The sequence below is a fragment of the Vulpes vulpes genome, chromosome X (assembly GCF_048418805.1).
Source record: "Vulpes vulpes isolate BD-2025 chromosome X, VulVul3, whole genome shotgun sequence".
Taxonomy (NCBI): Eukaryota; Metazoa; Chordata; class Mammalia; order Carnivora; family Canidae; genus Vulpes; species Vulpes vulpes.
Genome location: NC_132796.1, coordinates 111,763,372 through 111,786,539, shown reverse-complemented (window position 1 = coordinate 111,786,539; position 23,168 = coordinate 111,763,372). Strand labels below are relative to the sequence as shown.

The 23,168-nt window shown below is 45.8% G+C and overlaps 1 protein-coding gene across 5 annotated transcripts; it reads right to left on the bottom strand.

Moving 5' to 3' along the window:
• Positions 1-14,342: 14,342 nt before the first annotated feature.
• SLITRK2 (SLIT and NTRK like family member 2) lies at positions 14,343-22,715 on the bottom strand. Of its 5 annotated transcripts, XM_072744585.1 has the most exons (5): positions 22,162-22,367; positions 20,003-20,075; positions 18,316-18,369; positions 18,055-18,220; positions 14,343-17,793 (listed from the first exon to the last, which is right to left on the bottom strand). In XM_072744585.1, the coding sequence occupies exon 5, from the start codon at positions 17,748-17,750 to the stop codon at positions 15,213-15,215; it is 2,538 nt and encodes an 845-aa protein (XP_072600686.1). In that variant the 5' UTR covers positions 17,751-17,793; positions 18,055-18,220; positions 18,316-18,369; positions 20,003-20,075; positions 22,162-22,367; the 3' UTR covers positions 14,343-15,212. The 5 variants fall into 5 exon arrangements, with proteins under 5 accessions (XP_072600686.1, XP_072600688.1, XP_072600687.1 ...); XM_072744587.1 differs by lacking the exon at positions 20,003-20,075 and having other exon boundaries at positions 22,162-22,715; XM_072744586.1 differs by lacking the exon at positions 18,055-18,220.
• Between the last annotated feature and the right edge of the window lie 453 nt (positions 22,716-23,168).

Genomic DNA, 23,168 nt, shown 5'->3' with positions numbered 1-23,168 from the left:
AGCACTGGGTGTTATTCTATATATTGGCAAATTGAACACCAATAAAAAATAAGTTTATATAAAAAAATACACACACACACAAAAAGAATATGCAGTTTATACCTGCTGGATGAAGAAGCAAAAGGCACTAAAAAAAATGGTTTGTTGGGATGCCTGGGTGGCTCAGTGGTTGAGCATCTGCCTTTGGCTTGGCGTGATCTGGATCTAGGGATCGAGTCCCACATCGGGCACCCTGCGAGGAGCCTGCTTCTCCCTCTGTCTATGTCTCTGCCTCTGTGTCTCTCATGAATAAATAAAGTCTTTCAAAAAAAGTCTGTTGCATAGTAGCTAGGGGTGAAAAGTTCTTTTCTTTTTTTTTTCTTTAAGCTCCCCAACGTGGGGCTAGAACTCACGATCTTAAGGTCAAGAGTCCATGCTCTACGGAATGAGCCAGGCAGGTGCCCCAAAGAGTTATTTTCTTAACCCTGGGAACGATAAAGTGATAACCTGTATTTCAATCACCTCCCTTCACCTGCTTTTGCCAGTGTGTTTGCCTCATAGAAAAGAGTCACCAGGTTTCATCCAGACCTCTGGTCTCTCAAAAGTACAAAGGACATATTTTCATATTCATTGTTCTTGATTTTCATAATCTTATGAAGATCAGGTGAGATTTAAAAATGTGGTAGCATGGTTAAAAATAACTTGTTTGCTGTAGGTAAAAATTATTTGTTCAGTTTACAAAACTGGAAATTTCTTCATCCAAAACTTAATTTACAGGTTTACTTTAGTATAATTCGATTCATGGCCCAATTTGTAAAGTAAGCCGTAGAACTGTGCACTTTTAATTTTATTTAAAGATTTTATTTTTGGGGATCCCTGGGTGGCTCAGCGGTTTAGCGCCTGCCTTCGGCCCAGGGTGTGAAGCTGGAGTCCCGGGATCGAGTCCTACATCAGGCTCCCTGCAAGAAGCCTGCTTCTCCCTCTGCCTGTGTCTCTGTCTCTCTCTCTCTTTCTCTGTGTCTTTCATGAATAAAGAAATAAAATCTTTAAAAAATAAAGATTTTATTTTTGGCATACCTGGCTGGCTCAGTAGAAAGAACGCACAACTCTTAATCTCCGGGTTGTGAGTTTGAGCCCCACGTGGGTGTAGAGAGTACTAAACAAATAAACAAACTTATAAATTTTTTATTGATCTCACAACCCTGAGATCAAGAGTCATATGCTGCACTGCCTGAGCCAGCCAGGCACCTAAGAGGTGTGTGCTTTTTTGTTTGTTTTTTGTTTTGTTTTTTTGATCAAAAGAGGTCTTAAGACCATTTTTGTGCAGTGTAGATGACAGATTTGAGGAGACTTTGATGTACTTAGAGAAAAAGAACCATTGGCAATATAAGAGGTGCTATGTCATAAAAGCCACACACAGTTTTTAATTTACCAGTTCTGGGGATAACCAAAATACATATTAAAAAAATCTTGATTTGTCTATTTAAGAATTAAGCTGGCTCAGGCAGTTGGGTGTCCAACACTTGATTTCAACTCAGGTCACAATCTCAGGGTAATGATCTCTGGGTTGTGAGATCAAGCCTGGCATGGAACTCTACACTAAGCATGGAGCCTGCTTAAGATTCTCCCCTCTGCTCCTCCCACTCCTTTCTTCCTCCACCCTCCAGCCCATGCTCCTGCTCTCTGTCTCTCTCTCTCTCTCTCTCAAAAAAAAAAAAAAAAAAAAAAAAAGGAGAGGAAGAATCAAGTCAGAGACCTATGCACTTATTTACCAAATCAGCCTTTAAGTTTTGTTTCTATCAAATTTACTTAGTTCAATTGTTTATAGCAATTTTAGTAATATTAGGGTTATCCAGATAAAACCAAATGAATAGTGCTAGAAGTTTTCTAAGTCACAAGCTACCTCTCTGCTGTGATTCAGCAACTTGTAGCAGTTGCAGAGCAAAAAATCTGTAGCCATCTGACTGGTTTCTGAGCTCGAAGAGAGAGAGGCTTCAGGTGCCTGAATCCACACTTCCATGCTTGAGGAAGCCAGGCAGCCAGCCCAGAGGGGAGCCTACCTCTCCTCTGGGCTCTGGGCTCAGGGCTCAGGGCCTCTGCACCATTTGGAGCTACTGGAAGATTTTGTCAGCCTGAGGAATCAATAGGCAATGTGCTGAGTGTTTTTCTTTCGAAAAGAAGAAGAGGAAAAAGAAGAAGAGGAGGAGGAGGAATGTAAGCCTAAGCTTTGAGCCCAACGTGAGTCTGGACTTCCTACGTTACATCAATGCCCACATGGCCTGTCAGTAACTGATGGGCTTTCAGGTGAGAAAGACCAAAGACACCCCTCAAAGATACTGTTGTCCCTAAATCTCATTCATTTGCATTCTAAGACCCGTGGTGGGTGGGTCAGATGTAAACACAGGACCTGTATGTGGCCCAACATCTCAGGCTTCTGAAAGCTCCAGGCTTCAAAGGCAGCTGTGAGCTTTGCCTCTGAGCTCCTCCTCTGTGCCTGACAAATGCTTGACAGAAATCTTTGCATGGGCGTCGGGGGAGTTTTTGCTTGTACAGTGCTGTCATGATGTGACCTTTCTCATTTACTATTTAAAGAGTTTTGCTATGAATAACTGTTAAAATTTACCCGGGTGCCATTTAATGGAAATCCTCAAAGGCTTCTGAAACAATTTCATTTACAATGAAGTGATAGAATGCAATAAAAATATCCGGCTCCTGTGAATCTCTAACTCACCATGTCAACTTTTCCAAGTTCCCTTCCCTTCAAAATGCTTCTGTTGTTGTTGTTGTTGTTGTTGTTGTTGTTGTTGTTTTATCCATGCCCAGTGCAGAGCTCGAACTCTCAACAGTGAGGTCAAGACCTGAGCCGAGATCAGGAGTTGGACACTCAACCCCCTGAGCCACCCGGGTACCCTCTGTTTTTTATGTGCTTAAATGGAAAGAATTCTCCCTTCTTTTTCCTTTCTTCTCAAGGCTCTTCTGATGAATGAAACCTGGGCCCATTGGAAGTGATTCTTGTGGTCACAGCTTAGATGACAGAGGTAAATGGAGAGTTTAAAAAGACACAATTTCTTTCCCACAGAGCTTACCCAAATCCTGCCAAGCCAAGCCATTTTCTTTACCTGCCCTGCAAAAGCCAAATTGCTCCTCTCACATTGCGAAATCACTGGGCTGCTCTCTCCGGCTCTCGGCTGTGGAGCTAACAGCAGAGCAGAGACACTGTGCCCTCCCCCCAAGACTGCTGTGGCACTGGCCCACTCGTCCTGAGCACACGCAGGCACACACACATGCACACACATGCACGCACACTTTCGGAATAAGGTAAAAACACTGTAAAAATGTAAACGCAGCGTGTGTACCAGGAGAAGCACCCCACCCTCTCACTTCGTGTGAGACCCCACAGGAGAGGACAGTGGTGTGAGAGACCGGTAGCCAGCCAGACAAGAGGTTGCCAGAGGTTTATCAAAAGTGATCCTCGTGGAAAGAGCTCTGCCTTGGGCGAGAGGAATTTGGGCCAAGCTCATTGAGTCACTGGTGTCATAGGCCCAGAATGGGTTACATCCTCTGTGGGGCCCCTGGCGAGGTGAAGGTGGAGGGTCCCTTGTTCCAACATTATTAATAATTTTAAGAGGCACTAGAGCAGCGGAGCATGAAGCCAAACTCAGGTTCCCTTGAGTTCCCATGTGACTGACCGTACAGGCTTCGTGCCCACGACGTAGGCCCTGCACACAGGTCTGAGGCCCAGGGGCCCTGGCACGCCTCAGCCTGTGGCCCCTGGTTTCTGCCCTCGTGACCGACTCTGCGAGTTTCTCTCCCTTCAGCATCCACAAAGAAGATGCTCCTCGTTTTCTTTACCCATTTTGCCTTCTGCTTTTCCCTTAGAGAATGTGAAGATTATTTACCTAAGAATCTGCTGGTGATAACAGGGCAAGGCTTACGACATATGGCTCTCTAGAAGACCAATCTGTACTTCCGGCTGTGGACCGTCTGTGGTCAGATATAAGAGCAGGGCCACTTGGCCTCATCTTCTCCCCCATTTCCTTGATCACGAGGGGTCACTTCCCTGAGCCCAGGGTGCCACAGCAGCTTCTGGACCCCAGTTTCCTCTCTGCCCAGATGCTCAGATCATTCTTTCTGCCTGCGGGCTCATTGCTTCCTTGTTGAGCCTGTGAGATCCAGTGATGGAGCAGACAGGACATGGGTTCGAAGGCAAGTCAGAACAGGTTTCAAGTGACACCTTTGCCACTTTTTGTTTAACAAGTACATTTGAGTCTGGAAACTTTAACTCATCAATCCTCATAACCATCCTGTGAGGGCAAATATGACCACTGTCACCTCATTGCAGATGAAGAAACTGAGGCCCATAGAGATTAAGTGACTTGCCCAAGATCACATAGTTGGTGAGTGGCACAGCTGGGCCTCAAAGCTTGGCAAGCGAGCTCCGGAGGGCCTGCTCTCAGATGCTTCCATGCTGAATGAGGTGGCATCTCCCTGCACCCACCAGGTCACCGGGGCAAACATTGGAACCCCCTGAACGTTTCCTCCTGGTAACCTAGCTCTGATCATCTCAAGCGTGATTACAGGGACTCACATTAGAAATGCTTATGAAAGACTTCCTTAGGCCCTATATAAATATTAACAGTTCCACGACTTTTACTTTGCTTGAAGGGCTTTCCATTATTTATAGAATTGAGTCCAAATTTCTTATTCTGGTTTTCAAAGCCATCAAAAGGTAAGTTGAGCCAGCCCTTCCATGCTCTTCCCTGTTCTTCACAGGCTTATTTCTGTCTTTATATGTTCAAGCTTGCTGATTCCCCAAGCCTCTCCTCAATTCTAGGCTCTTTCTGTGTCCTGCCTCCTCAAAGCAGCCTTCTCAGATAATGCCAGTGTAGTGTGCGTTGATCTTTTTCTTCTCTGACCCTGACCTCTCATATCCCTTTCAAGGATAAGTAGCTCATGTTCCCCACTTGGTGATAAATTCCTTGAGGGCAGGAGCCATGTCTTATTTTGAGTGCATATGTTATGTCTCCCCGGCACATACAGGAGGTCCCTGACACACACAGGCAGTGGCTAGCAATTTTTTTCCTTTCCCCCGGAGTCTCGGCCTCGTGCTGGGCACATGCTGGGCCTTCATGAACACTTGTGGATTTGTCTTAGATGTGCATAGCATCTGTTCGAGCGTTCGGCACACAATGAGCACTCCATAGATTGTATTTTTAGAGACAATCTGTTACCACATAAGGACTACCAGAAATTACTCATACTCTTTGTGTAAATGGATTTATACAATTATAATGTTTAGGAGCTGAAATAAAGATGAGGGAAAGAAAATCATGAGACTTTTTTTTAAGCCAAAAGGACAATAGAATTTCTAGTCCAAATGTTTTCCCTGGTGTGTCACAGAACAGGTGTGAGGTTTGTTGAAAATAATTTGTTATTAATAATAGTTAATGTGTCAAGTTTGCAAATGATTTACTATTTTTTATGAATTGAAGTGGATTCCAGGTTTCCCCAGAAATAAGCTCATTTTAATTCAATTGCTTTCTTGACTGGGAAGGCTAAGTCTACCTACATTCTCTTTCACAGACACGGATGCTAAATCCTAGGGCTTCTTGTTTTTTTGGTGAATGGTCCTGTCCTCAGACCCTCCTCAGTCAGCAAATCAGAAAGAATCAGTGTGCTTAAGGACCAAAACAAAGTAGAACTCAAGAAAATATAAAGTCTTACACAGGAAAATGTTTGTTTCCTGATCAGGGATCAAGACTTGGGAAAGATTTCTCTTGGACAGGCAAGGTAAGAGGATTTTGTGAAACTCTATTTTGTGTCCCTCTGTTATAAATGATTCGGGGAGGGGCACCTAGGTGGTTCAGTCAGCATTTTTGCCTTTGGCTCAGGTCACGATCTGGGGGTCCTCCCTCTCCCTGTGCATCTGCTCCCCGCCCCTGCTCATGCACGCTCTCTCTCAAATAAATAAATAAATAATCTCTTAAATGAGTACTTGGGGGAAATATATATTTACCCTCCTCCTAAGATTTCACCTTATCTTTGTACATATATCCATCCTTGGATATTTGACTTTGTTTTAGAGCGAAACTCTAGAAGTCCAATTCAAAAACAATGAACTGCATCAACACAGGCAGAGACTCCCCCCATTTTAATCTGTAAAAGCAAAAAAATTAGCTTAGTTTTGAAATTTCAGAACATTTGATCTGTTTACATAGCAGAGCTGAACAACTTTCTGATGAATTTGCACAAAGCAAAATCTGAATAAATACAGTTTCAAACTAATAAGATTCCTTTAAGTCCCTCTCTCCAATTACCCAGATGATTGCTTAACATGTACTTGCTTTTTAGAGATCAATTTAGTAGATAAAAAATATTTTGTTCCAAAATTTCAAGTTAAACACTTGAAATGTAATCATACTCTAAGTCCTTAGTATCTCAGTGGAATCTCTTTTTTTTTTTTTTTAAGATGACAACTGGGGAGGGGGGGCACCTGGCTGGCTCAGTCAGTGGAGCATGCAACTTTTGATTTTAGGTTGTGAGTTTGAGACCCATGTTGGGGGAAAAGATTACTTAAAATATACAACCTTAAAAAAGATGATAGCTTGGACTGGAATAACCTACATTTCCTTTTTCCTAACCTTCTGTAACATGACAGGAAACACATAGCAAAGTATAGCTGGATTTTCCTTTCATTCACTAATGTTTTTAATAAGCCCCTCAGAAACCTCTGGAAAGCAGAGAAAGTCTTTGAATGGATGTTTTTCTCTTTTCCACTCTTACAAAGATCATGTCAGCTGAATATTACAAGACTGAGGGGCCTTTATGTTTTTGTTTCCAGTTAAAATCTATTTGACCAGATAGAGACACATTGGCCCAGCAATAAAACTGTGGCTGAAGTTTATGATCAGAAAGAGGCCAAACGCCACTTGTCAGCTAAAGGCTTTGCTCACTGGAATGAATCATTGCATTTCTGAAGCTCAACTGGGTTGTCCAAGGGTTCATTGGTTTCCCTGATGATAAGAAACTTGCCAGGGTTGGCTAAAAGGATGGGATGAGGAACAAGTGAGTGGGAAAATGCTCTATGCCTGAAATGTGATAATAGAATCTCCCTAGATAAAGTTTAACTTCTTTAATTATAACACAGAAAAATAAACATACCAACCCCACAGAGTACTCCCCTGCAAAACAGCTACATGAAAAGCCCATCACCTCGCCTGCCCCACCTCCACCAAAAAACAAAACAAAACAAAACAAAACAAAACAAAACAGTAAGACGTTGCAAATTACAAATAAATTTTAAAAAGTGGCTTGAACATTTTTTAGGTCAGGTTTGAGAAGAGAAATTGATCCAAGGAAAATGGTGCATTTGAATCCTGTAAAAATGAAATTGGGGTCAAGCTATGTCTGAATTAGCAACTTGAAAGAGGAAGTGGGGTAAGAGATCTTCATGTTGAATCACCTGAGTAATTGTCTCAATGTTTGTTTTATGTATAGCTACCGCTCCCAAAATAGCTTAGAATCCTAGAATGTAAAAGTTAGATATGTCCATTGAGTTCATCTGGTCCACCATGGCTCCCAGTTGGAGAAACTGGAACCCAGGGGGAGCTATGACTTGTTCTCCTTACAGCTTTTTAGCTTTTCGAAGATCAGAAGCTCAGATCCTAGGACTCCTCATTATGAAACACTACCTGTAAGTTCTTACTTTGTATAAATCAGACTTTATGAGACAACCATGTTCTGACAAGAATGTGGTTTAATATGGTCTTGAACCCAAAGAATTTCTCTCTTATCTGGAACACTTAAGAAACAAACCAATTAAATCTACAGAGCCATAGGAAGAACTATGTGATAAGCTCCAGAAGAATTCATCATTCAAGCTTGTCAGGGAGTGCACTTTCTCTCAACTCAGAATCTCCCAATTCCAAAAGCCAATAACAAGGCAATCTCACAGCTCAGCAGTAAAGCTACTTTTAAATCTAGAATGAGATCATTGGGTTCAATAGAGAGACTCAAGTATCACTTAAAATTGGGCCTGCTTGCATGTAATAAACTTGGGATCTTGGCTATGTGTTACCATAACTTCTCTGCCATCCTCATAGGGTGTGTCTTGTATGTGTGTGTATGTGTGTGTGTGTGTGTATGCCTCTGAAAATGAGTTCTGAAAATGTTCCAAGTGAACATTTGTTTCAGACTTCCTGGAATAGCTAGAAATCCATTGTAATTATGCTTTGAACTTATATCCTCCAGTTTTCAACCTTTTCTTCATTGTTCACATGAAAGCCAGAGTCTTATTCATTTATTTATCAAGGAAATATTTACTGGAGAGTTACTATGTTCTGAAACACTGTGTCAGGTGTTAATGATGTGAAGATGAAAGGGGGTTGAGAAGCGAGGGACTTGGCCAAGGATTATCCATTCACCCATCCTGTCTGCCCAACAGTCACTCATGAGCTGGAAAGTACCCGATATTTCATGTTGAAGCCAACATTCTGTCAAGGTCGGATCTGTCCAAAAATGCCAGGTAACTGGATTTGACAGATAATTCGCTCAAATATTCCTTTTTAGGCAAAAAGGAACATTTTTTGCCTAAATAGAAAATAATGTTTGAAAATTAAATTAATAAAAATGATGTATACTAATTAGCAAGTGGTTGCCCAGGGAAACATGGATCCAGGTGCATTTCCAGACCCCTTCTGGAATGACAACATCTACCTTGATGATCTTTTTTCAGTATCAATGGACACATCTGACTTGCTGATGACCTGCATTCAGAATAGGGAGCTATGCATTGCTTTCGTTCCCATTCCCTTTCAAGTAATCTTTTTTTAAAAGATTGATTGATTGATTGATTTCAGAGAGAGAGAGAGAGGTGAGAGGGGCAGAAGGAGAGAGAGAGAGTCCCAAGCCTAATCCATGCTGAGCACTAAGTTTGATGGGAGGCTTGATCCCACAACCCTGAGACCAGGACCTGAGCTGAAACCAAAAGTTGGGTGCTCAACCGACTGTGCCACCCAGGCAATCTTTTTAAATGACCAGATAATCTAGTGTATCAAGCACCAGCTCTCATTCTTCAACAAAACAGTTCAAAATGAGGCTAGTCTAATTGTTTTAGCCATCTTGTGAAGGCTACACGAATATGCTGGATATATTCTGCATATAGCGACTTAATAATCTCAAGAAGGGGATGCTTTGTTCTCAATACCTTCCTGTTCACCACAGGAATCTCAGATCCTTTGTTAGGCTATACATTGGTGAATGGAGCGTACCTGGCAATATATTCTGATGTTCAACCAAATACAAATAGCCAAAGAAGCCACTTTGCTATATATATATCACAATTACAGCAACAAAGGCATCTTTCTCTCTCTCTCTCTCTCTCTCTCTCTCTCATTTTAACTCTAGTCTTTGCAAACGTAGTGATAACATCTCCATGAGTGAATTCATAGTTTCTATTCCTTGGATTTGCAAGTCAATCTGTCTTATTTTATAAAATATAAATTTATCAGATTACTTTTGGTATTAGAATTTTTAAAGGATTTTATTTATTTATTCATGAGAGACAGAGAGAGAGAGTGAGAGAGGCAGAGACACACAGGCAGAAGGAGAAGTAGGCTCCTGGCTCCCTGTGGGAAGCCTGATGCGAGATTCGATCCCAGGACCCTGGGACCATGACTTGAGCCAAAGGCAGACGCTCAACCACTGAGCCACTCAGGTGCCCCTGGTATTGGAATTTTTATCATGAAAACCAGTTGGCTGTGGAGTGGGTGTGTGTGTGTGTGGAAAATCAGTAGACTTTCAATTCCTGGAGAGACATCTCTGTTTGAACTGGTTTTTGTTGCTCTTTTTACTTTTAATTTTTAAGTCTGATACTAATGGACATTCATGGAAAAGTATTAATATGTTTTAAAGAAACTAATTTTACCCTTAATATGTAGATTATAATCATATAAGGACTAGAAGACCTTAATTTGTAAACATTTGAACAGTTTATATCAAAGTTCCAGTAATACTTTGTCATTAATTCCACTTAAGATTCTAAAGAATTTTTCTAATTCAAAATACTTTGTCATTAATTCCTCTTAAAATTGTAAAGAACTTTTCTAACTAATTCAAATGTGCTTTTCTAGTGAATATTTATTAACTGAAAGCTAAGTCTAGCATAAAATGCCTGTATAAACAGTTTATCCAATAGAACACAATGTAATTGGTCACTTTTTCAGTATTTCAGTTGGCCAATTAACAGCCCAAACTATGACATTCAAGTTTTGAAACAGTGTCACTATTTGGCACAGAAGTCTACACGAGAGCTTGTTTCATTTGCCATTTATTCCAATAACTTGACAACAATTATTTGCAACTAAATCTAACAGTATTCGTACAAGTACTTTCAAGCTAAAATACTGCTAAAAAATTCCAAACGCACATGCAGTTCAATGTATTTACATAATACCATATTTATTATAAAACCTGTGACTCTAAGCACTTTATAGGATGTGAATTCAGGAGTCACTACCCTCTAAGAAAACATGGCCACATCTGAGAGAGGAGATGCTGCTGACAAGAGTCCTGTGTTCAATTGAGTTGAAACGGGCTGGCTACTTGGGCTGTTCAGGAATGCTGCTGTGCCATCACAGAATCGCTCGATAGCTCAATTCACACAACACAGCAGCAAATTTTCAAGTATGAGCCCTTAGCAACCAAGAGACTGGTAACACAAGCAGCACTAGCAAAACACACTCTTATTATGCAGGTAGGCTCTGTTTTAAGCAAAGTCGATATTGAAAATCCCAACATACAAAACAGATGAATTAGAGTGATTACTTGTACTATAAAATGGTTTTCTGCTTTATAAAAGGATTCACAAGTGTCCTCTAAGTGGCAGCTCCCCTAATGCATTTAAAATACAATTTGATTTACAAAACTTCAATTTACACGTGACTTTTTGCACGACCATTGTGAGAAGCAAAGTACGCCTATATACAGTACTTAATTTTGTCTCTCAGGATTCCGGTAAGTGTCATGTTATCATTGTATTGGCAAACGACACTTAAGCCAAAATGTTACCTTTTAAAGCCACCGAAATATAAAGCAAATACTGCCTCTAAGACATGGATGTTCCAGAAAATGTTTACTACGTTTGTGATTTTGTATTTACAGTTTTGGGACTCATCTTTATAATGTAGATCTTTAGATAGCACGAGGATGTAGCTATCTTCAGGCCGTAATATTGGGCCGTATCCTGCAGAAGTTGGTTTTATTTTTGTGGGTTTCCCCGCCTTTTTAGCTGTGTGATTTTCAAGAGATGTTAATGGTGGTTACACTGTAGCTAGTCTATTTATGACTTATCACTCATACTTCATTGCACAGAATCACCTTTAAAAATCCAACTTCCTGCATTTCATTACTGTTCCCACTGTTGACTCTGGGTGATTGTCATTCAAATAAGGTTCTCCTCTATTAGCTGTAAGCTCCCTGCAGGGGGTGAGGGGTGAGGGTGGGGTAAGGGTCGAGGGGGTGGGGCAGAGATCCTGTCTACAGTAACTCTGTGCCCCTTCAGCACACAGCATAGAGCCTGGCACCTAGGAAGCAAGCACTCAATAAATATGTATTGAACGAATGAATGAATGAAGAAATGATTGAATTGGGAGAATCGTCTGGAAAACTTTCTTCACTCTAGCATCCAATCCAGTATGTTTCTGGAATGTGTGCAATCAAAATGAATTTCTAGGATCTGAAAAATCACAGACCCTCTCTTGTTCCCTATATGGGTTTGTTTGTTTGTTTGTTTGTTTGGTAGAATGCATTAAAATATGGAGCCCTCGATGAAATGGAAATATTTAGAAAAATTAAATAACCTTAGAGGTCAGAGGACAAAGCAGAAGAAATTGAAGCATCATTTCCTTACTCACCAGCTGCTGGCGGGAATGAAAAAGGCACACAGGTTGACCAAAGTCCAGAACCAAATCAAACTCTTGGCAATTGTGTCCAGACTGAGAAGCAGTTCTTTTGAGTGTTTCAATACAAACTTAGTCACAGGTATATTCAGAAACAGTGAAAGCAACTAAGAGCTAGAATCGAAGGAAATTACCATTTGCCATTTGTAGGGCCAGACATATAGATCTGTTCCAGGCAGGCCCAGGGGAGATCACATTCTGTTGGCTGGAACCATTTCGCTGTGCTGATGCTCATACCCATTACAGGTTGCATAGGAAATAAAAGAGAAATAGCAAAATCCAGCTGTAGGAGATAAAAACAAAATCCTAAAATAAAATAGCACTGGAGTGGATAAAGCAAAACAATATAGTCAGTGGGGATGCTAATAAGTTAATAAACGTAAAAGTGTTTGTGATTGCATTAGAAAATAAAGCTTCAAAGTATATGGTGTATGATGCCTTTAAATGAAATAGTCTGAACCGCATTCAAACAATTTCATCTTAAAACCTAATACAAATGAAGTAAAAATCTAAGGAGCATGAGAATCTAGATTTACATCCTAATGATTAAGCGAGAGAGTTTATGAATCTGAGTTCTTCCAGGAGGCCTCTTTAAAATAATGTAACTAAATGAATATTAAGCTATCTCTATTTAAGATCAATGAATTGAATTTTCTATGGATAATGGAATGACTTTCCTTTCAGGTGAATAAGAACAAACACTGAAGTGGAATCACTACATCAGTAGTTCTAGTTAGATATATAGTTGAAACCTAAAAACTATCTTAACGGAATATGTATACTAATTTGCCTTTATAATCACTTCCCAAAATACCTACCTCTGTACTCTGTATTCTGTATTTATCATTGCACAAAATGAGAGCAGCCACAAGAGGATTTTTTGAAACTCTTATGTGTGTGTGTGTAGGTGTGTGTGTGTGTGTGTGTAGGTGTGTGTATATATATGTGTGTGTATATATGTATATGTATATATATATACGTACATACATATACACACATACACATATGTGTATGTATATACTTCACTCAAAAAGGAGGTGGCTTTGCCAAGAGCTATCTCCAAGTTGAGTTAACATAATACTCTCTCTCCTCTTCTAGGAAATGTAAAAATCTCACTACATTAACTTTCCTGTAGATCATTTCAGGCCACCATTTTTTATTTTGATCTAATGGATTTGGATAGGAATTATGATCTCTAATCAAAGAGTGAACATGTTAGCTTGTCACTGTAGATATTCAGAGATTTGGGGTTGGTAAAGGCATTTTTTTTTCCCGAATGCCCTTTACATTGAAATATACATAATTGACTTCTATTGTTAAAAAACTATTTTGCACCAGTAGTTATTAATCCAAATAATTTGGACTTAAGTAATTTCTAATTGAGAGCCTATCACATGAATTGTTTATAGTGACAGACAATGTACTATTAGTCATTTTAAAGCTTTAAAAGTAAGTTATCAGGATCCACTTCAATCTCCACATGATAATAAAGGATTATTATGTGCAGTAACCTATTTATGAAAAGGAAACAGTGTGCTTCTTTCAGACGCCATCAATTGCTTTAATAAGGAATTGAAAAGCTGGACTACTTTATATGCAGATCACCATCCCAGTTGCATAAGGATTTACAATAGACAAAACAAAACTATTTTTTGTTGTAAAGAAGGGCTGTTTGTTTAAATTGCACAATAATGTTTGCATCTAAAAATTCTTTACAGGCTAATAAGGCTTCATAAATGTTATATAGACTTGGTTAGTTAAAATCATTCTAATACTAAGACCAAAACGAAAGGCTTGCTTGAGCAGACAAGGAAAAATTCAAGTAGCACATGCCTCAAGAAGGCAGAAGAGAAAAGATGCTTACTTTCTTGGTTTAGGTGCTTTTCAATTGATTTGGAGATGCAAATAGTACATGATCTGATAGCACCCCATTAACGCTTCAATAAATGTAAGAGGAAAATGCTGCTTTCTTTGAAAATGTGAAAATTGAGGATTCTGAATCTAATCTTTAATGCTAAAAGAAATAGAAAGTGATGTACGCATTTGTCTCTGTTGCCTTGAATTTGCAGAGAACTTACTTGGGATGTTTTAATCTCACCTTTGAAGTGTTCCTTCAAGGTATTTAATGGCTCATATGTCTTTATTAAATGAGGTGTGTGGCGGCCTCTACTGGTGTGAGTTTATAGAAAATGTTTCAGTAGGCAGAAAAAATATTAATTTCAATTAAAAAGTTAGAAATACAGACTCTTTCATTTAAATATATAAAAATATCTAATTTAATGCAGAAAAAATATATTACAAGTTGTGTAATGCACTCTTACTTAGGAAAATAATCTAAAACACTGACCATGTTAGTGTAAAATAATGATTTACGGAAGGGCATTAATTGTTCAATTCACTCTGATATTGGGTTAAATATATTTTATTAATGAATTACTAATCCCGACCGAGGCAGTTTCTTACCTCTAGTCCACTGTTAAATCCCCTTAGTTGACTTAAATAAAATCACTTAGAACAAACCCAGAGGAAAGGAAATATTTTACAGTTAAATCTCTAAAGTCCTACAACTAGAATCATTTGATGACAGGCTGGTTTCTATAACTCAAGCAAACTGTACGTTGACTTAATATAGCTGACATTTTTATCTATTTTACAGTGTTTTTAATTTCAAAAATACAACACATTAAAATATGTTCAATTTATCAAAGCTAAAAGCAACATTTAAGTAATGTACTTAAAGTGCAAAGGCACTTTAACACAAAGAAGTGATGCCTAGTGGCTATACTTGGTAACTGAAGACAGAAATACCATATATCATTATTTACAAAAGAATTTATAGTCTCAAAAGATCTTTGGAGATCTTCTACAAAATACACTAAATATCCATTTTTACGTGAAAAGTTTGCTTACTCTTTCTTCATTCACTATAATCACCTCTTCCCATTCCCACACTGGAAAAATAAAAGAAGAAAAAAAGGAACAAAACCATAAACAAAATATATGAAAAAAATGCACTGTAGAAACATTCATGTTCAATGATGATTCCTAAGGAGAGAAGGGGGGGGGGAAGGTGGGGTGGGGGGAGCAAGAGAGAAATAACTTAAAGGAAAACTTGGAAAAGCAGTATCATTGCTTCACCCCATCCCCCAAACATTTTCAAAGTCCCCCATTGATGCTGAGAGAGGGAGAACACAAACACACACAAAAGCAAATGTAGTGCCTCCAACAGTTTGGAGCAGCATCCTTGGATGCCATAGGGTTGTAAGTGGTTTCCCTTCACAGCTGACTGATTGCAGTTTGTTTCTCCAGAACTTCGAGGTAGTCTGGTTCTGATTGCGGCTTAGCTTGCAGTAAAGGGTGGTCGGGTTTTGACTGCCCCACAAAGCATTTCCTGGGAGTTCCGTATAAAACGGTTTTATTGATTCTGTCCTGGTTTTGGCGTCGAGATTCATAGGAAGGGGCGAACTGCCTTTTAGGTAAGGTACAAAAGTTATAGTGGACCAGTCCTGCACTGGGAAGTTCCTTGACTCGCTCAGCAATATTCTGATACAGCAGCTCGGGCTCTCTCGGCGTGGCTTGCTTTTCGAGCAACTCGGTGGCACTTATAGTGTAAGCGAGCGTGGCTGGCTCTTCTTTCTTCTCCTCCAGGTTGCCGTAGCTGAATTCTTGCAGGTTTCGGTAATAGGCTACTGGGTCTCCTTCCTTCTGCATGTAGATGGGGTTTTGGCACATCTGCCCCACAGGCGGGGGGATATAGTTATAGACGTGGCCATCTGTCTTGTCCTGAGTCTCAGTGTTGTAAGACCCATACTGTAACTGGAAGGAACTTACGTCTAAGTTGTTGGCACTCCTCGGAACGCTTGGCACCCCCTTTCTGCGTTTCAGGACAAAGACAAATAAGCCAGCCCCGAAACAGACTGATAAGATAAAGACGACAAGCAGTCCTAAAATTAAGACAGAGAGAGGAACTTCAGTGTGTAGTTCTGGGTAGGAACTGGGAGACACGGTAAGCGACCGAGGGGTGTCTGTGTTGTGATTCATGGACAGAACGGTTCCGTCTGACAAGTTCGGGCTATCTGGACAAATTGCTTCCCTCCCCAGAAACTTCAGTATCTCCCCTGCATGCTTCGCGGGAGATTCACAGGTCACCTCATTGATGATGACGGGGGAGTTGGCATGTTCTGTCCAGTCCTTGAGGCCCATGATGTCGCAGGTGCAGTCCCAGGGGTTCTCTTGCAGATCTATCTGAATAAAAGCTGGAAGCTGGTCCAGAACCCCTTTCACAGGCAGGTGAGAAAAATGGTTGTTTCTCAGGTTCAGCCTGGTCAGGGCTGTTCCCCCAAATATATTATCGGGCAGGGACCGCAGCAGGTTGTTATTGAGAAACAGTAGCTGTAGGTTAATCAAAGCATCGAAGGTCAGTGGTTTAATTTCCTTAATGACATTATACTCTAAATAGAGATACTGCAAGCTCTGCAGTCCATCAAACATGGAAGGATACAGCACTTCAAGGTAATTGCCATTCAGATAAAGTCTGCGTAGGCTGGTCAGGTTTGTGAAGGCACCTTCCTGAATGACTGCAATCCTGTTGTTTCCTAGATGCAACAGATCCAAAGAACTGTATTCTAAGAGGTCGTTCCTGTAGACAGTTTGGAGATAGTTCCCTGTCAGGTAGAGCTTCTTTGGACTAGTGGGTTTGGGCTGCAGGTCGGAGATGTTCGTGAACTTCCTTTCTTGACAATTTACATTTAGACCATTGTCTGAGCTCTGAGAGGTGCAGACGCAGCTACTGGGGCAGGTGAGGGGTACAGGGGACTTGGTCTGGTACACCATGATCGGTCCAAAGCTCTGCCTGTCCTTTGACACGGTGACCCGGGGAGTTGGGCGATTTCTCATTTTGGGTGGCCGGCTGGCTTTGGGAGCCCTGGTTGGGTTGAGAGCAGGATTCATTGTAGGCGACAGCCTCTGGACATGCGTGTCAGCGTGGCCGCCCCTCTGACTGGAGTCACCAGTGCTTTTTCTGGGACAGAGATCTTGCCTGGTCAGTTGGGTCACATCTTTCCCATGCAATCTAAAGGGAGTTTCACAGACAATCTCCCCGACAAAAACAGTTATGGTGTCCAGCCAGGCTTTGAGAGGAAGCAAGTCACAGGTGCAATTCCATGGGTTTTCCTCCAGCTGAATCTCCATGATCCCTCCGATATGCTCCAGGACACCCGCGAAAGGCATCACTTTCAGCCTGTTCCCTCTCAGGTCTAAGTGGGTCAGCAGGACGAAGCGGAACACATTGCTGGGCAGCGACAGCAGAAGGTTGTCATTCAGGATGAGCACTTTGAGCTTATTCAGTTTGCTGAACGCCCCTGCCTCGATGGCACTGATGTAATTGTAGTCGGCCTGGAGGTACTCGAGGTTCTCCAGGCCGAGGAAGGTGTCTTCCCTCAGCACCTCGAGCTTGTTGTTGTTGAGGTGCAGTCTCTTGAGGGTTTTGAGGCCGCTGAACGCCCCGGTGCGGATCTCCTGCAGCCCGTTGTTGCCCAGGTGGAGAGTCACCGCGTTGGAGTAATTGACGAACTCGTTAGGGTACAGTCTGGTCAGGAGGTTTCCATTGAGGAAAAGCTGGTAGATTCGATACTGGGGGGGCTGGAGCAGGCTGACAGTTGTAAATCCTTTGTTTTCGCAGTTAATATTCAGTACGTTTTCCTTCTCTTCGCACAGGCAGCGGATCTTGCAAATGTCTTTGGCAGTTTTGCGGCTCTCCGTCTGTAAGATCCCGGCCACGGTTAACACACTGAGGAACCAAACGCCGCTCAGCATCTTTAGGCACCGTCGGTGTCAGTTCAGGTACCTACAGGCAAACCTTGGGGAAGGGTGCCGGAGAGAGCAGGATGCGGGGGAGAAAGAAACAAGGAAGCCCGATTAAAATGGCAAAGCAAGGGGGCGGAGTGGGAGGCACGGAGAATGCGGGGAGTGGGCAACACGGCACATTGAAATCACTGCATTTCTCCAAGCGGTTTCTCCTCTCCTCGCCCTCCACCTCCCACCCCCCACGCCCCCCACCCCCGCCGCCGGCCCCCGCCGGCCCACCCACACGCGCGTCCCAGAGCACACATGCTTGCACCTGATTTCCCGGCGGGTCGCAGCCAGCCGCGGAGTCATTAGTAATCGAGTTGTCCTACTAAATCCAGCCCATCACCTCCTCCCCTGGGGTATCTTGAAGAGATCTCGGGCGGCTCGCCCGTCTTAGGCTCGCAGCAGAAATCGCTTTACTTTTTTTTTTTTTTTAACTGCGCAAAAAGGGGGTGGGAAAATCAGGGGACTGGCGGTGGGGGAGGGAGAGAGGATGGAAGAGCAAAGACAGAGCGGGGTGGGGGTTACTCACACATCAGGAGAAGACGGGACCCCTCTCCTCCGCAGTCCGCCAGTAGTTTAGCATCTTCGGAAAGAGAAGAAGAGCAAGGTAAAAGAAGACGCCGCTTCCCGGGGGGCTGCCCTGCTTTCTGCCGCCGGATCTAATGTGGCTGGGGGAGTGCGCAGAAATTGGAAATCTGGCAGGCCGCAGGGGAGGAGAGGAGGGCCGGAGCGGCGGGGGGCTGAGTCGATGGGGACCCGGGGGTGCGATTGCGTAGGGAGGTCGGGGAGCCGGCCGGCCGGGGCGGCGGGCGGCGGAGGCAGCGGCAGCGGCGGCGGCGGCGGCGGCCGAGCCTGGGCGCGCGCTTCCAATCCGGTGGCGGCGGCGGCAGTGCGCCTAGCAGTTTGAATTTGAGAGGTTTTGTAGGCTCCCCCGGACAGGGCTAGGGTGACGTCACGCGGGGAGGGGGCAGGCGGTGGATCGAGGGCGCGCGGTGGGGGAGGGAGGGGCAGATGCTTCCCTTCCCCGCGAGTGGCTTCGCAAAGCACAAATCCGGGCTGCGTCAGTTGATTCTGAACTACTCCACCTCCAACCCGGCGGGCGGTGAGCGGCTGGCGAAGCTCCTGGAGAGGGATTCTCCAGGAGGGGCCCTGCTGAGGGGCCGGGACCGCTGGGACTCCTGGGCCCCTGGCCCCTTCTAGTGGTGTCTCCCACCTGCCACTCCCTCCTGGCCCTTCCAGTGGGGTCTCATTCCACATGCCCAAGCAGAGATCCAGATCTCCCCAGTGCGAGGGGTGTGTGTGTGTGTGTGTGTGTGCGCGCGCATGCACGCGTGTGTGTAGGAGATGTGCCTCTTTGCTACAGGACTGGGGCCTGCCTGCCAGCCTCCTAGCTCTGGGCTCTGATGCTCTGGGTGCTGGGTGGGGAGTGTCTGTGTAGGAGGTCGAAGAGGGGATTTGTGCTTTACATACAGAGCTTTGTTTCAGTACTGAGGAAATTACTTTCCGGGTGGTGACTGGCCAAACAGATATCTGCTTGGATTCTGAAAAGCCAGCTCAACGTTAGAGGGAAACGACAACAAAACCCTTCTCCCCCTAAGGTTGATAGTTAGCTGGATAATGAAGTTTGAACGTGTGCTTTTTGCCTGCAGGAAGGAGGAGTGGGTGTCAGAGAGGCACTGCCAGGCGGAGCCTCACTTGGCTGGGTGTGGGTGCCCAGGAGTGGGAGCACACGGAGGGGGCCTAAGCCTCCAGGCAGCAAGGGCAGGGGAGCTAGCACAGAAGGCAGGAAGACTGGCTCCCGAGAAAGACGAGAGACGGAAGAGGTCTTGGCCTGACATCCAGTAGACCTGGGTTCTGATCTAGCTCTGCTGCCAGGTATGTCCCTTCTTTCTGGATCTTCCCATAGCTGTTGGCAAAAGGGGATGGGCTGTATGTGCCCTTCCAGCTGACATTCAATTGGATTCAGATAACCTTTTCAGAGCCTTAGTAACTGCCAGGTGTTGGGTTATGGCTTTCATTATCTCCCTTTTCCTGCATTAGGTTAAGGTTCCTTGGAACCAGGTGTGTCCCCGGTGTGGAGTCCATTTGCAAATGTGAATGTCTGTTGTTGCCTGGAAGGGCCAGGGGCAGCCTCTTGTGAGGCAGGAAAAGGAGGCAGTGGAAGAGAGGGGGTGAAGGAATTGGCCGGGGATGCGCCTGTCCCATAACATACTTACACTTGCTTTCCCCGCCTCTTCAGTCCCAGCCTGCTTCAGACAGAGTTGACACAGGGTCCCCTTGCAGGGCCAGCTTTGGAATAGAGACAATCCCACTGGCAAAAGGAGCCGCCTGAGGATGGAGAGCACCCCCCCCCCCCCCCCGCTTCTCTCCTTCCTGCCTCCAGGTTAGGCTCACGTCCACACCAGCTCTTGGCTCCTTCCTCCCCCAGAAGGGCTCTGATAGTTTATAGACTTGGACGCTAAGGCAACCTGTGGCTTTGGCAGTTTCCTCCAGAATGTTTCTCAGGCTTTCACCTTTCCCCTCTCCTGTCCCTTTGGGGAAGAGCCTTGGACCAGACATCGTGAGCCCCCTCCCCATCCTGTAATTCTTGCGTGGTCTTGGGCAAGATCCTTTCCTTCTGGGGCCTCCAAGTTCCCTTCTCTGTGCCAAAGGGCTCCCGAGCTGAGCTGTCCTCCGAGGGGGAGGGGCAGCCGGCCGATGGCCTCCCACTCTCTATTGCAATTGCATCATTAGATGCGGAGTGATGCAGTGCACGATTAAGCTTCCTTTCACAGCAAAGGGGCATTTGTTCCTCCATATTTCTAAACGCTAAACAGACGTAGTTCCTAGAGAGATATGGCTTATTCGTTGTCATTCATTTACCAAACATTTATTAATTAGGTTAATATTTCGTTGAAGCAGAAGCCAATATGAGAGCTGGGCAAGACCTTTGCAATCAGATTCATTTTCTAGATGAGGGCATTCCTCAACCAGGAGAAGTGCTGACTTGCCTAAGTTCAAGAATCTATAAAATGAGAGGCAGAACCCAGGGATTCTGAGCCCTGGTCCAGGAGCTTTCCCAAAAGCTCACTACTGCTCAGTGTGAATTCGAGAAGAACTATCTGCCTAAACTTAAACAGTGGTGATGGTGTCTTACCTAAACGTGTGCTTTCTAAAAAAAAAAAAAAAAGTATCTGAAAGTGAAATATGAAATATTAGTTTTAGTTCGCAAATAGAGCAATTTCCTCCAAGACAATGATGACGCTGTCAATACTCCTTGAAGATGGAGACTATTTTCTTAAGAATTTCAAGGGGGGGAGAGGGAGGGAAGGGGTAGATAGATGGGGAGCAGCTGGGGGGCTTGAAATCCGTGAACATGACAGAGTGAAGGAAATGCGGTGGTAAGCTGGCTGGAGTGGGGGGCACACTGGGAGCGCAGAGATGGTGTGACAGATCTTCCTTGGTTAGCTTCCGACACGGGTCGGTGGACTACCCCCCCCCCACCCTCGCCCCACTCCTCGGCCTCCTGCCTGTCCCCGAGCTTCTACAGCCGCTTTCCCCAACACAGTTCCTGGAATCGAATCAGCCCCGACCCGGAAAAAGCACTTTAAGTAAGTTTCATTTGGCCTGGCGTCTCGGGAAGACCCGCCGCGACACCCCGCTAGCGAGAGCCGGCTTTTGGGGTGGCGGAAAGGTTCTGGGTGAGCTGGGAGCCTAAGGGAGGCAGAGGCGGCCGCTAAAATAAGGCAAACGCTCCGTCTCCTCGCCGGGCGAGGGAGGCATGAGCGGAGACTCCGTCGCCGCGATCTCCCTGGCATCCGACTGAGCAGAGCCCGGCTCGGGGCGCCAGTGCCTCCACAGCCCGCTCGCCCGGCCGCCCGCCAGGCCCCGAGGGGGTCCACGGGGGTCCGGCGGGCCTGCTGGGGAGGGTTGTCAGCCGCCCGCCCGCCCTTCTCCCCCGCCCGCCCACCTCCCCAGGCGGCAGGTACCGGTTCCCGTCCCGGAGGGCGCCTCCGGCGGCCGGGGGGCTGGGCGATGCCCGGGTCTCTGGGCACCCGGCACCGACCGCTAGCTCAGCCCCCCGGGCGCTCTCCGCTGGCTGCCGGGGTCCGCATCCGCGACGGCCACTCGCGCTGCCCCTGCCCGGGCGAGCGTTCATCTCGGACCGGCGGGGCCCCGGGGCTGCGCGACGCCCCGAGCCCGACCACGCCCGCGCGGGCGGTCTCGGAGCCAGCGAGCCCGGGCGGGGGCGGCAACCGAGGGCGGCCTCCTCCGGCGCGGTCCCCGGCGGGTCGCGCCCGGGCTTCCGGCGCCCGATCGCCCCCCGCGAGCGCAGGCGGCCGGGAGAGGCGGAGGGGCTGAGCGCCAGCGTTCCCGAGTGCTGCCGTGAACTTACCCGGCGAGCGCGCCACCCGCGGCTTCCCCCGGAGGCGCCCGCAGCATCGGCCAGCCGGGAGGCGCGGGAGCCGTGGGAGCCGGCACAGCGTCGGCCGGCACGGCCCGGGAGCGGGGGCACGGCGGCGAGCGCGGGCGGCGCCCCCAAGGGCAGGCAGATCCCCACTGGAGCGGCTCGCCACCGGGCAGCGCTTCTGGCAGGAAGCGGGGAGGGAGCCGAGAGGGAGGAGGGAAGAAGAACGGGGGCGGGGAGGGGGGAGAGGCAGGGACGGCCGCCCCTCTCCGCACTTATCAATCACCCTGCAGATCAAATGTCCCCGCCGTGCGCCCGGGAGGGGGATGTAGCAGCCCACAAAGAAGCCGCCGCTCCATTTCTCTGACGAGCGCGGCGGAGCGCTGCTCACGCCTCGGGCCCCTCTGGCCTGGAACTCTGCCCAGCCCTTGCAGCTCCGACCGTGGGCGCAGCTCGGACTCGGTGCAGTGAGATGAGGATGGCACCCGGTCGGTACCAGACCCCAAGGGGAGACCAAGACCACCGGGAGGAAGTTCCCGGACAAGTGAAGCGGCAGCCAGCCCTCCGCGCTGGGCGCCCTCCGGGACGGCTGCCTCCCCTAACTAGTAAGCGCCCAATCACGGGAGTTCGCAGGCCCATACTTAAGGACCTCCTACGGGAATGGTAAACAAGGAATTTCCATATAATATGGAGCTGAGCTAGGCTCGGGCAACCGTGTTAACAAAAGCGAGCCCTTAGCAGCGTGCCAGTCCCCGTTTTCATTCGGTTCTTTTTAATTCTTCGCCACGTTGCCTGGATCGACCAGAGCATACTTTTGGCCACCACCGCCCGCCCCCCCTTCCCCTTTCGCCTTTCTGTTCCCTCTTATTAGTAGTCCAGGTGGTTGTGGTTCGACTACAGGAAGGCGCTCACTGAAAGAGTCCCTGTAGTTCAGGAGGGGACGTGCGGTTTTCGCCGAGAGCATGTCCCCCTCAAGACCTGCTTTCCCCAGGGCC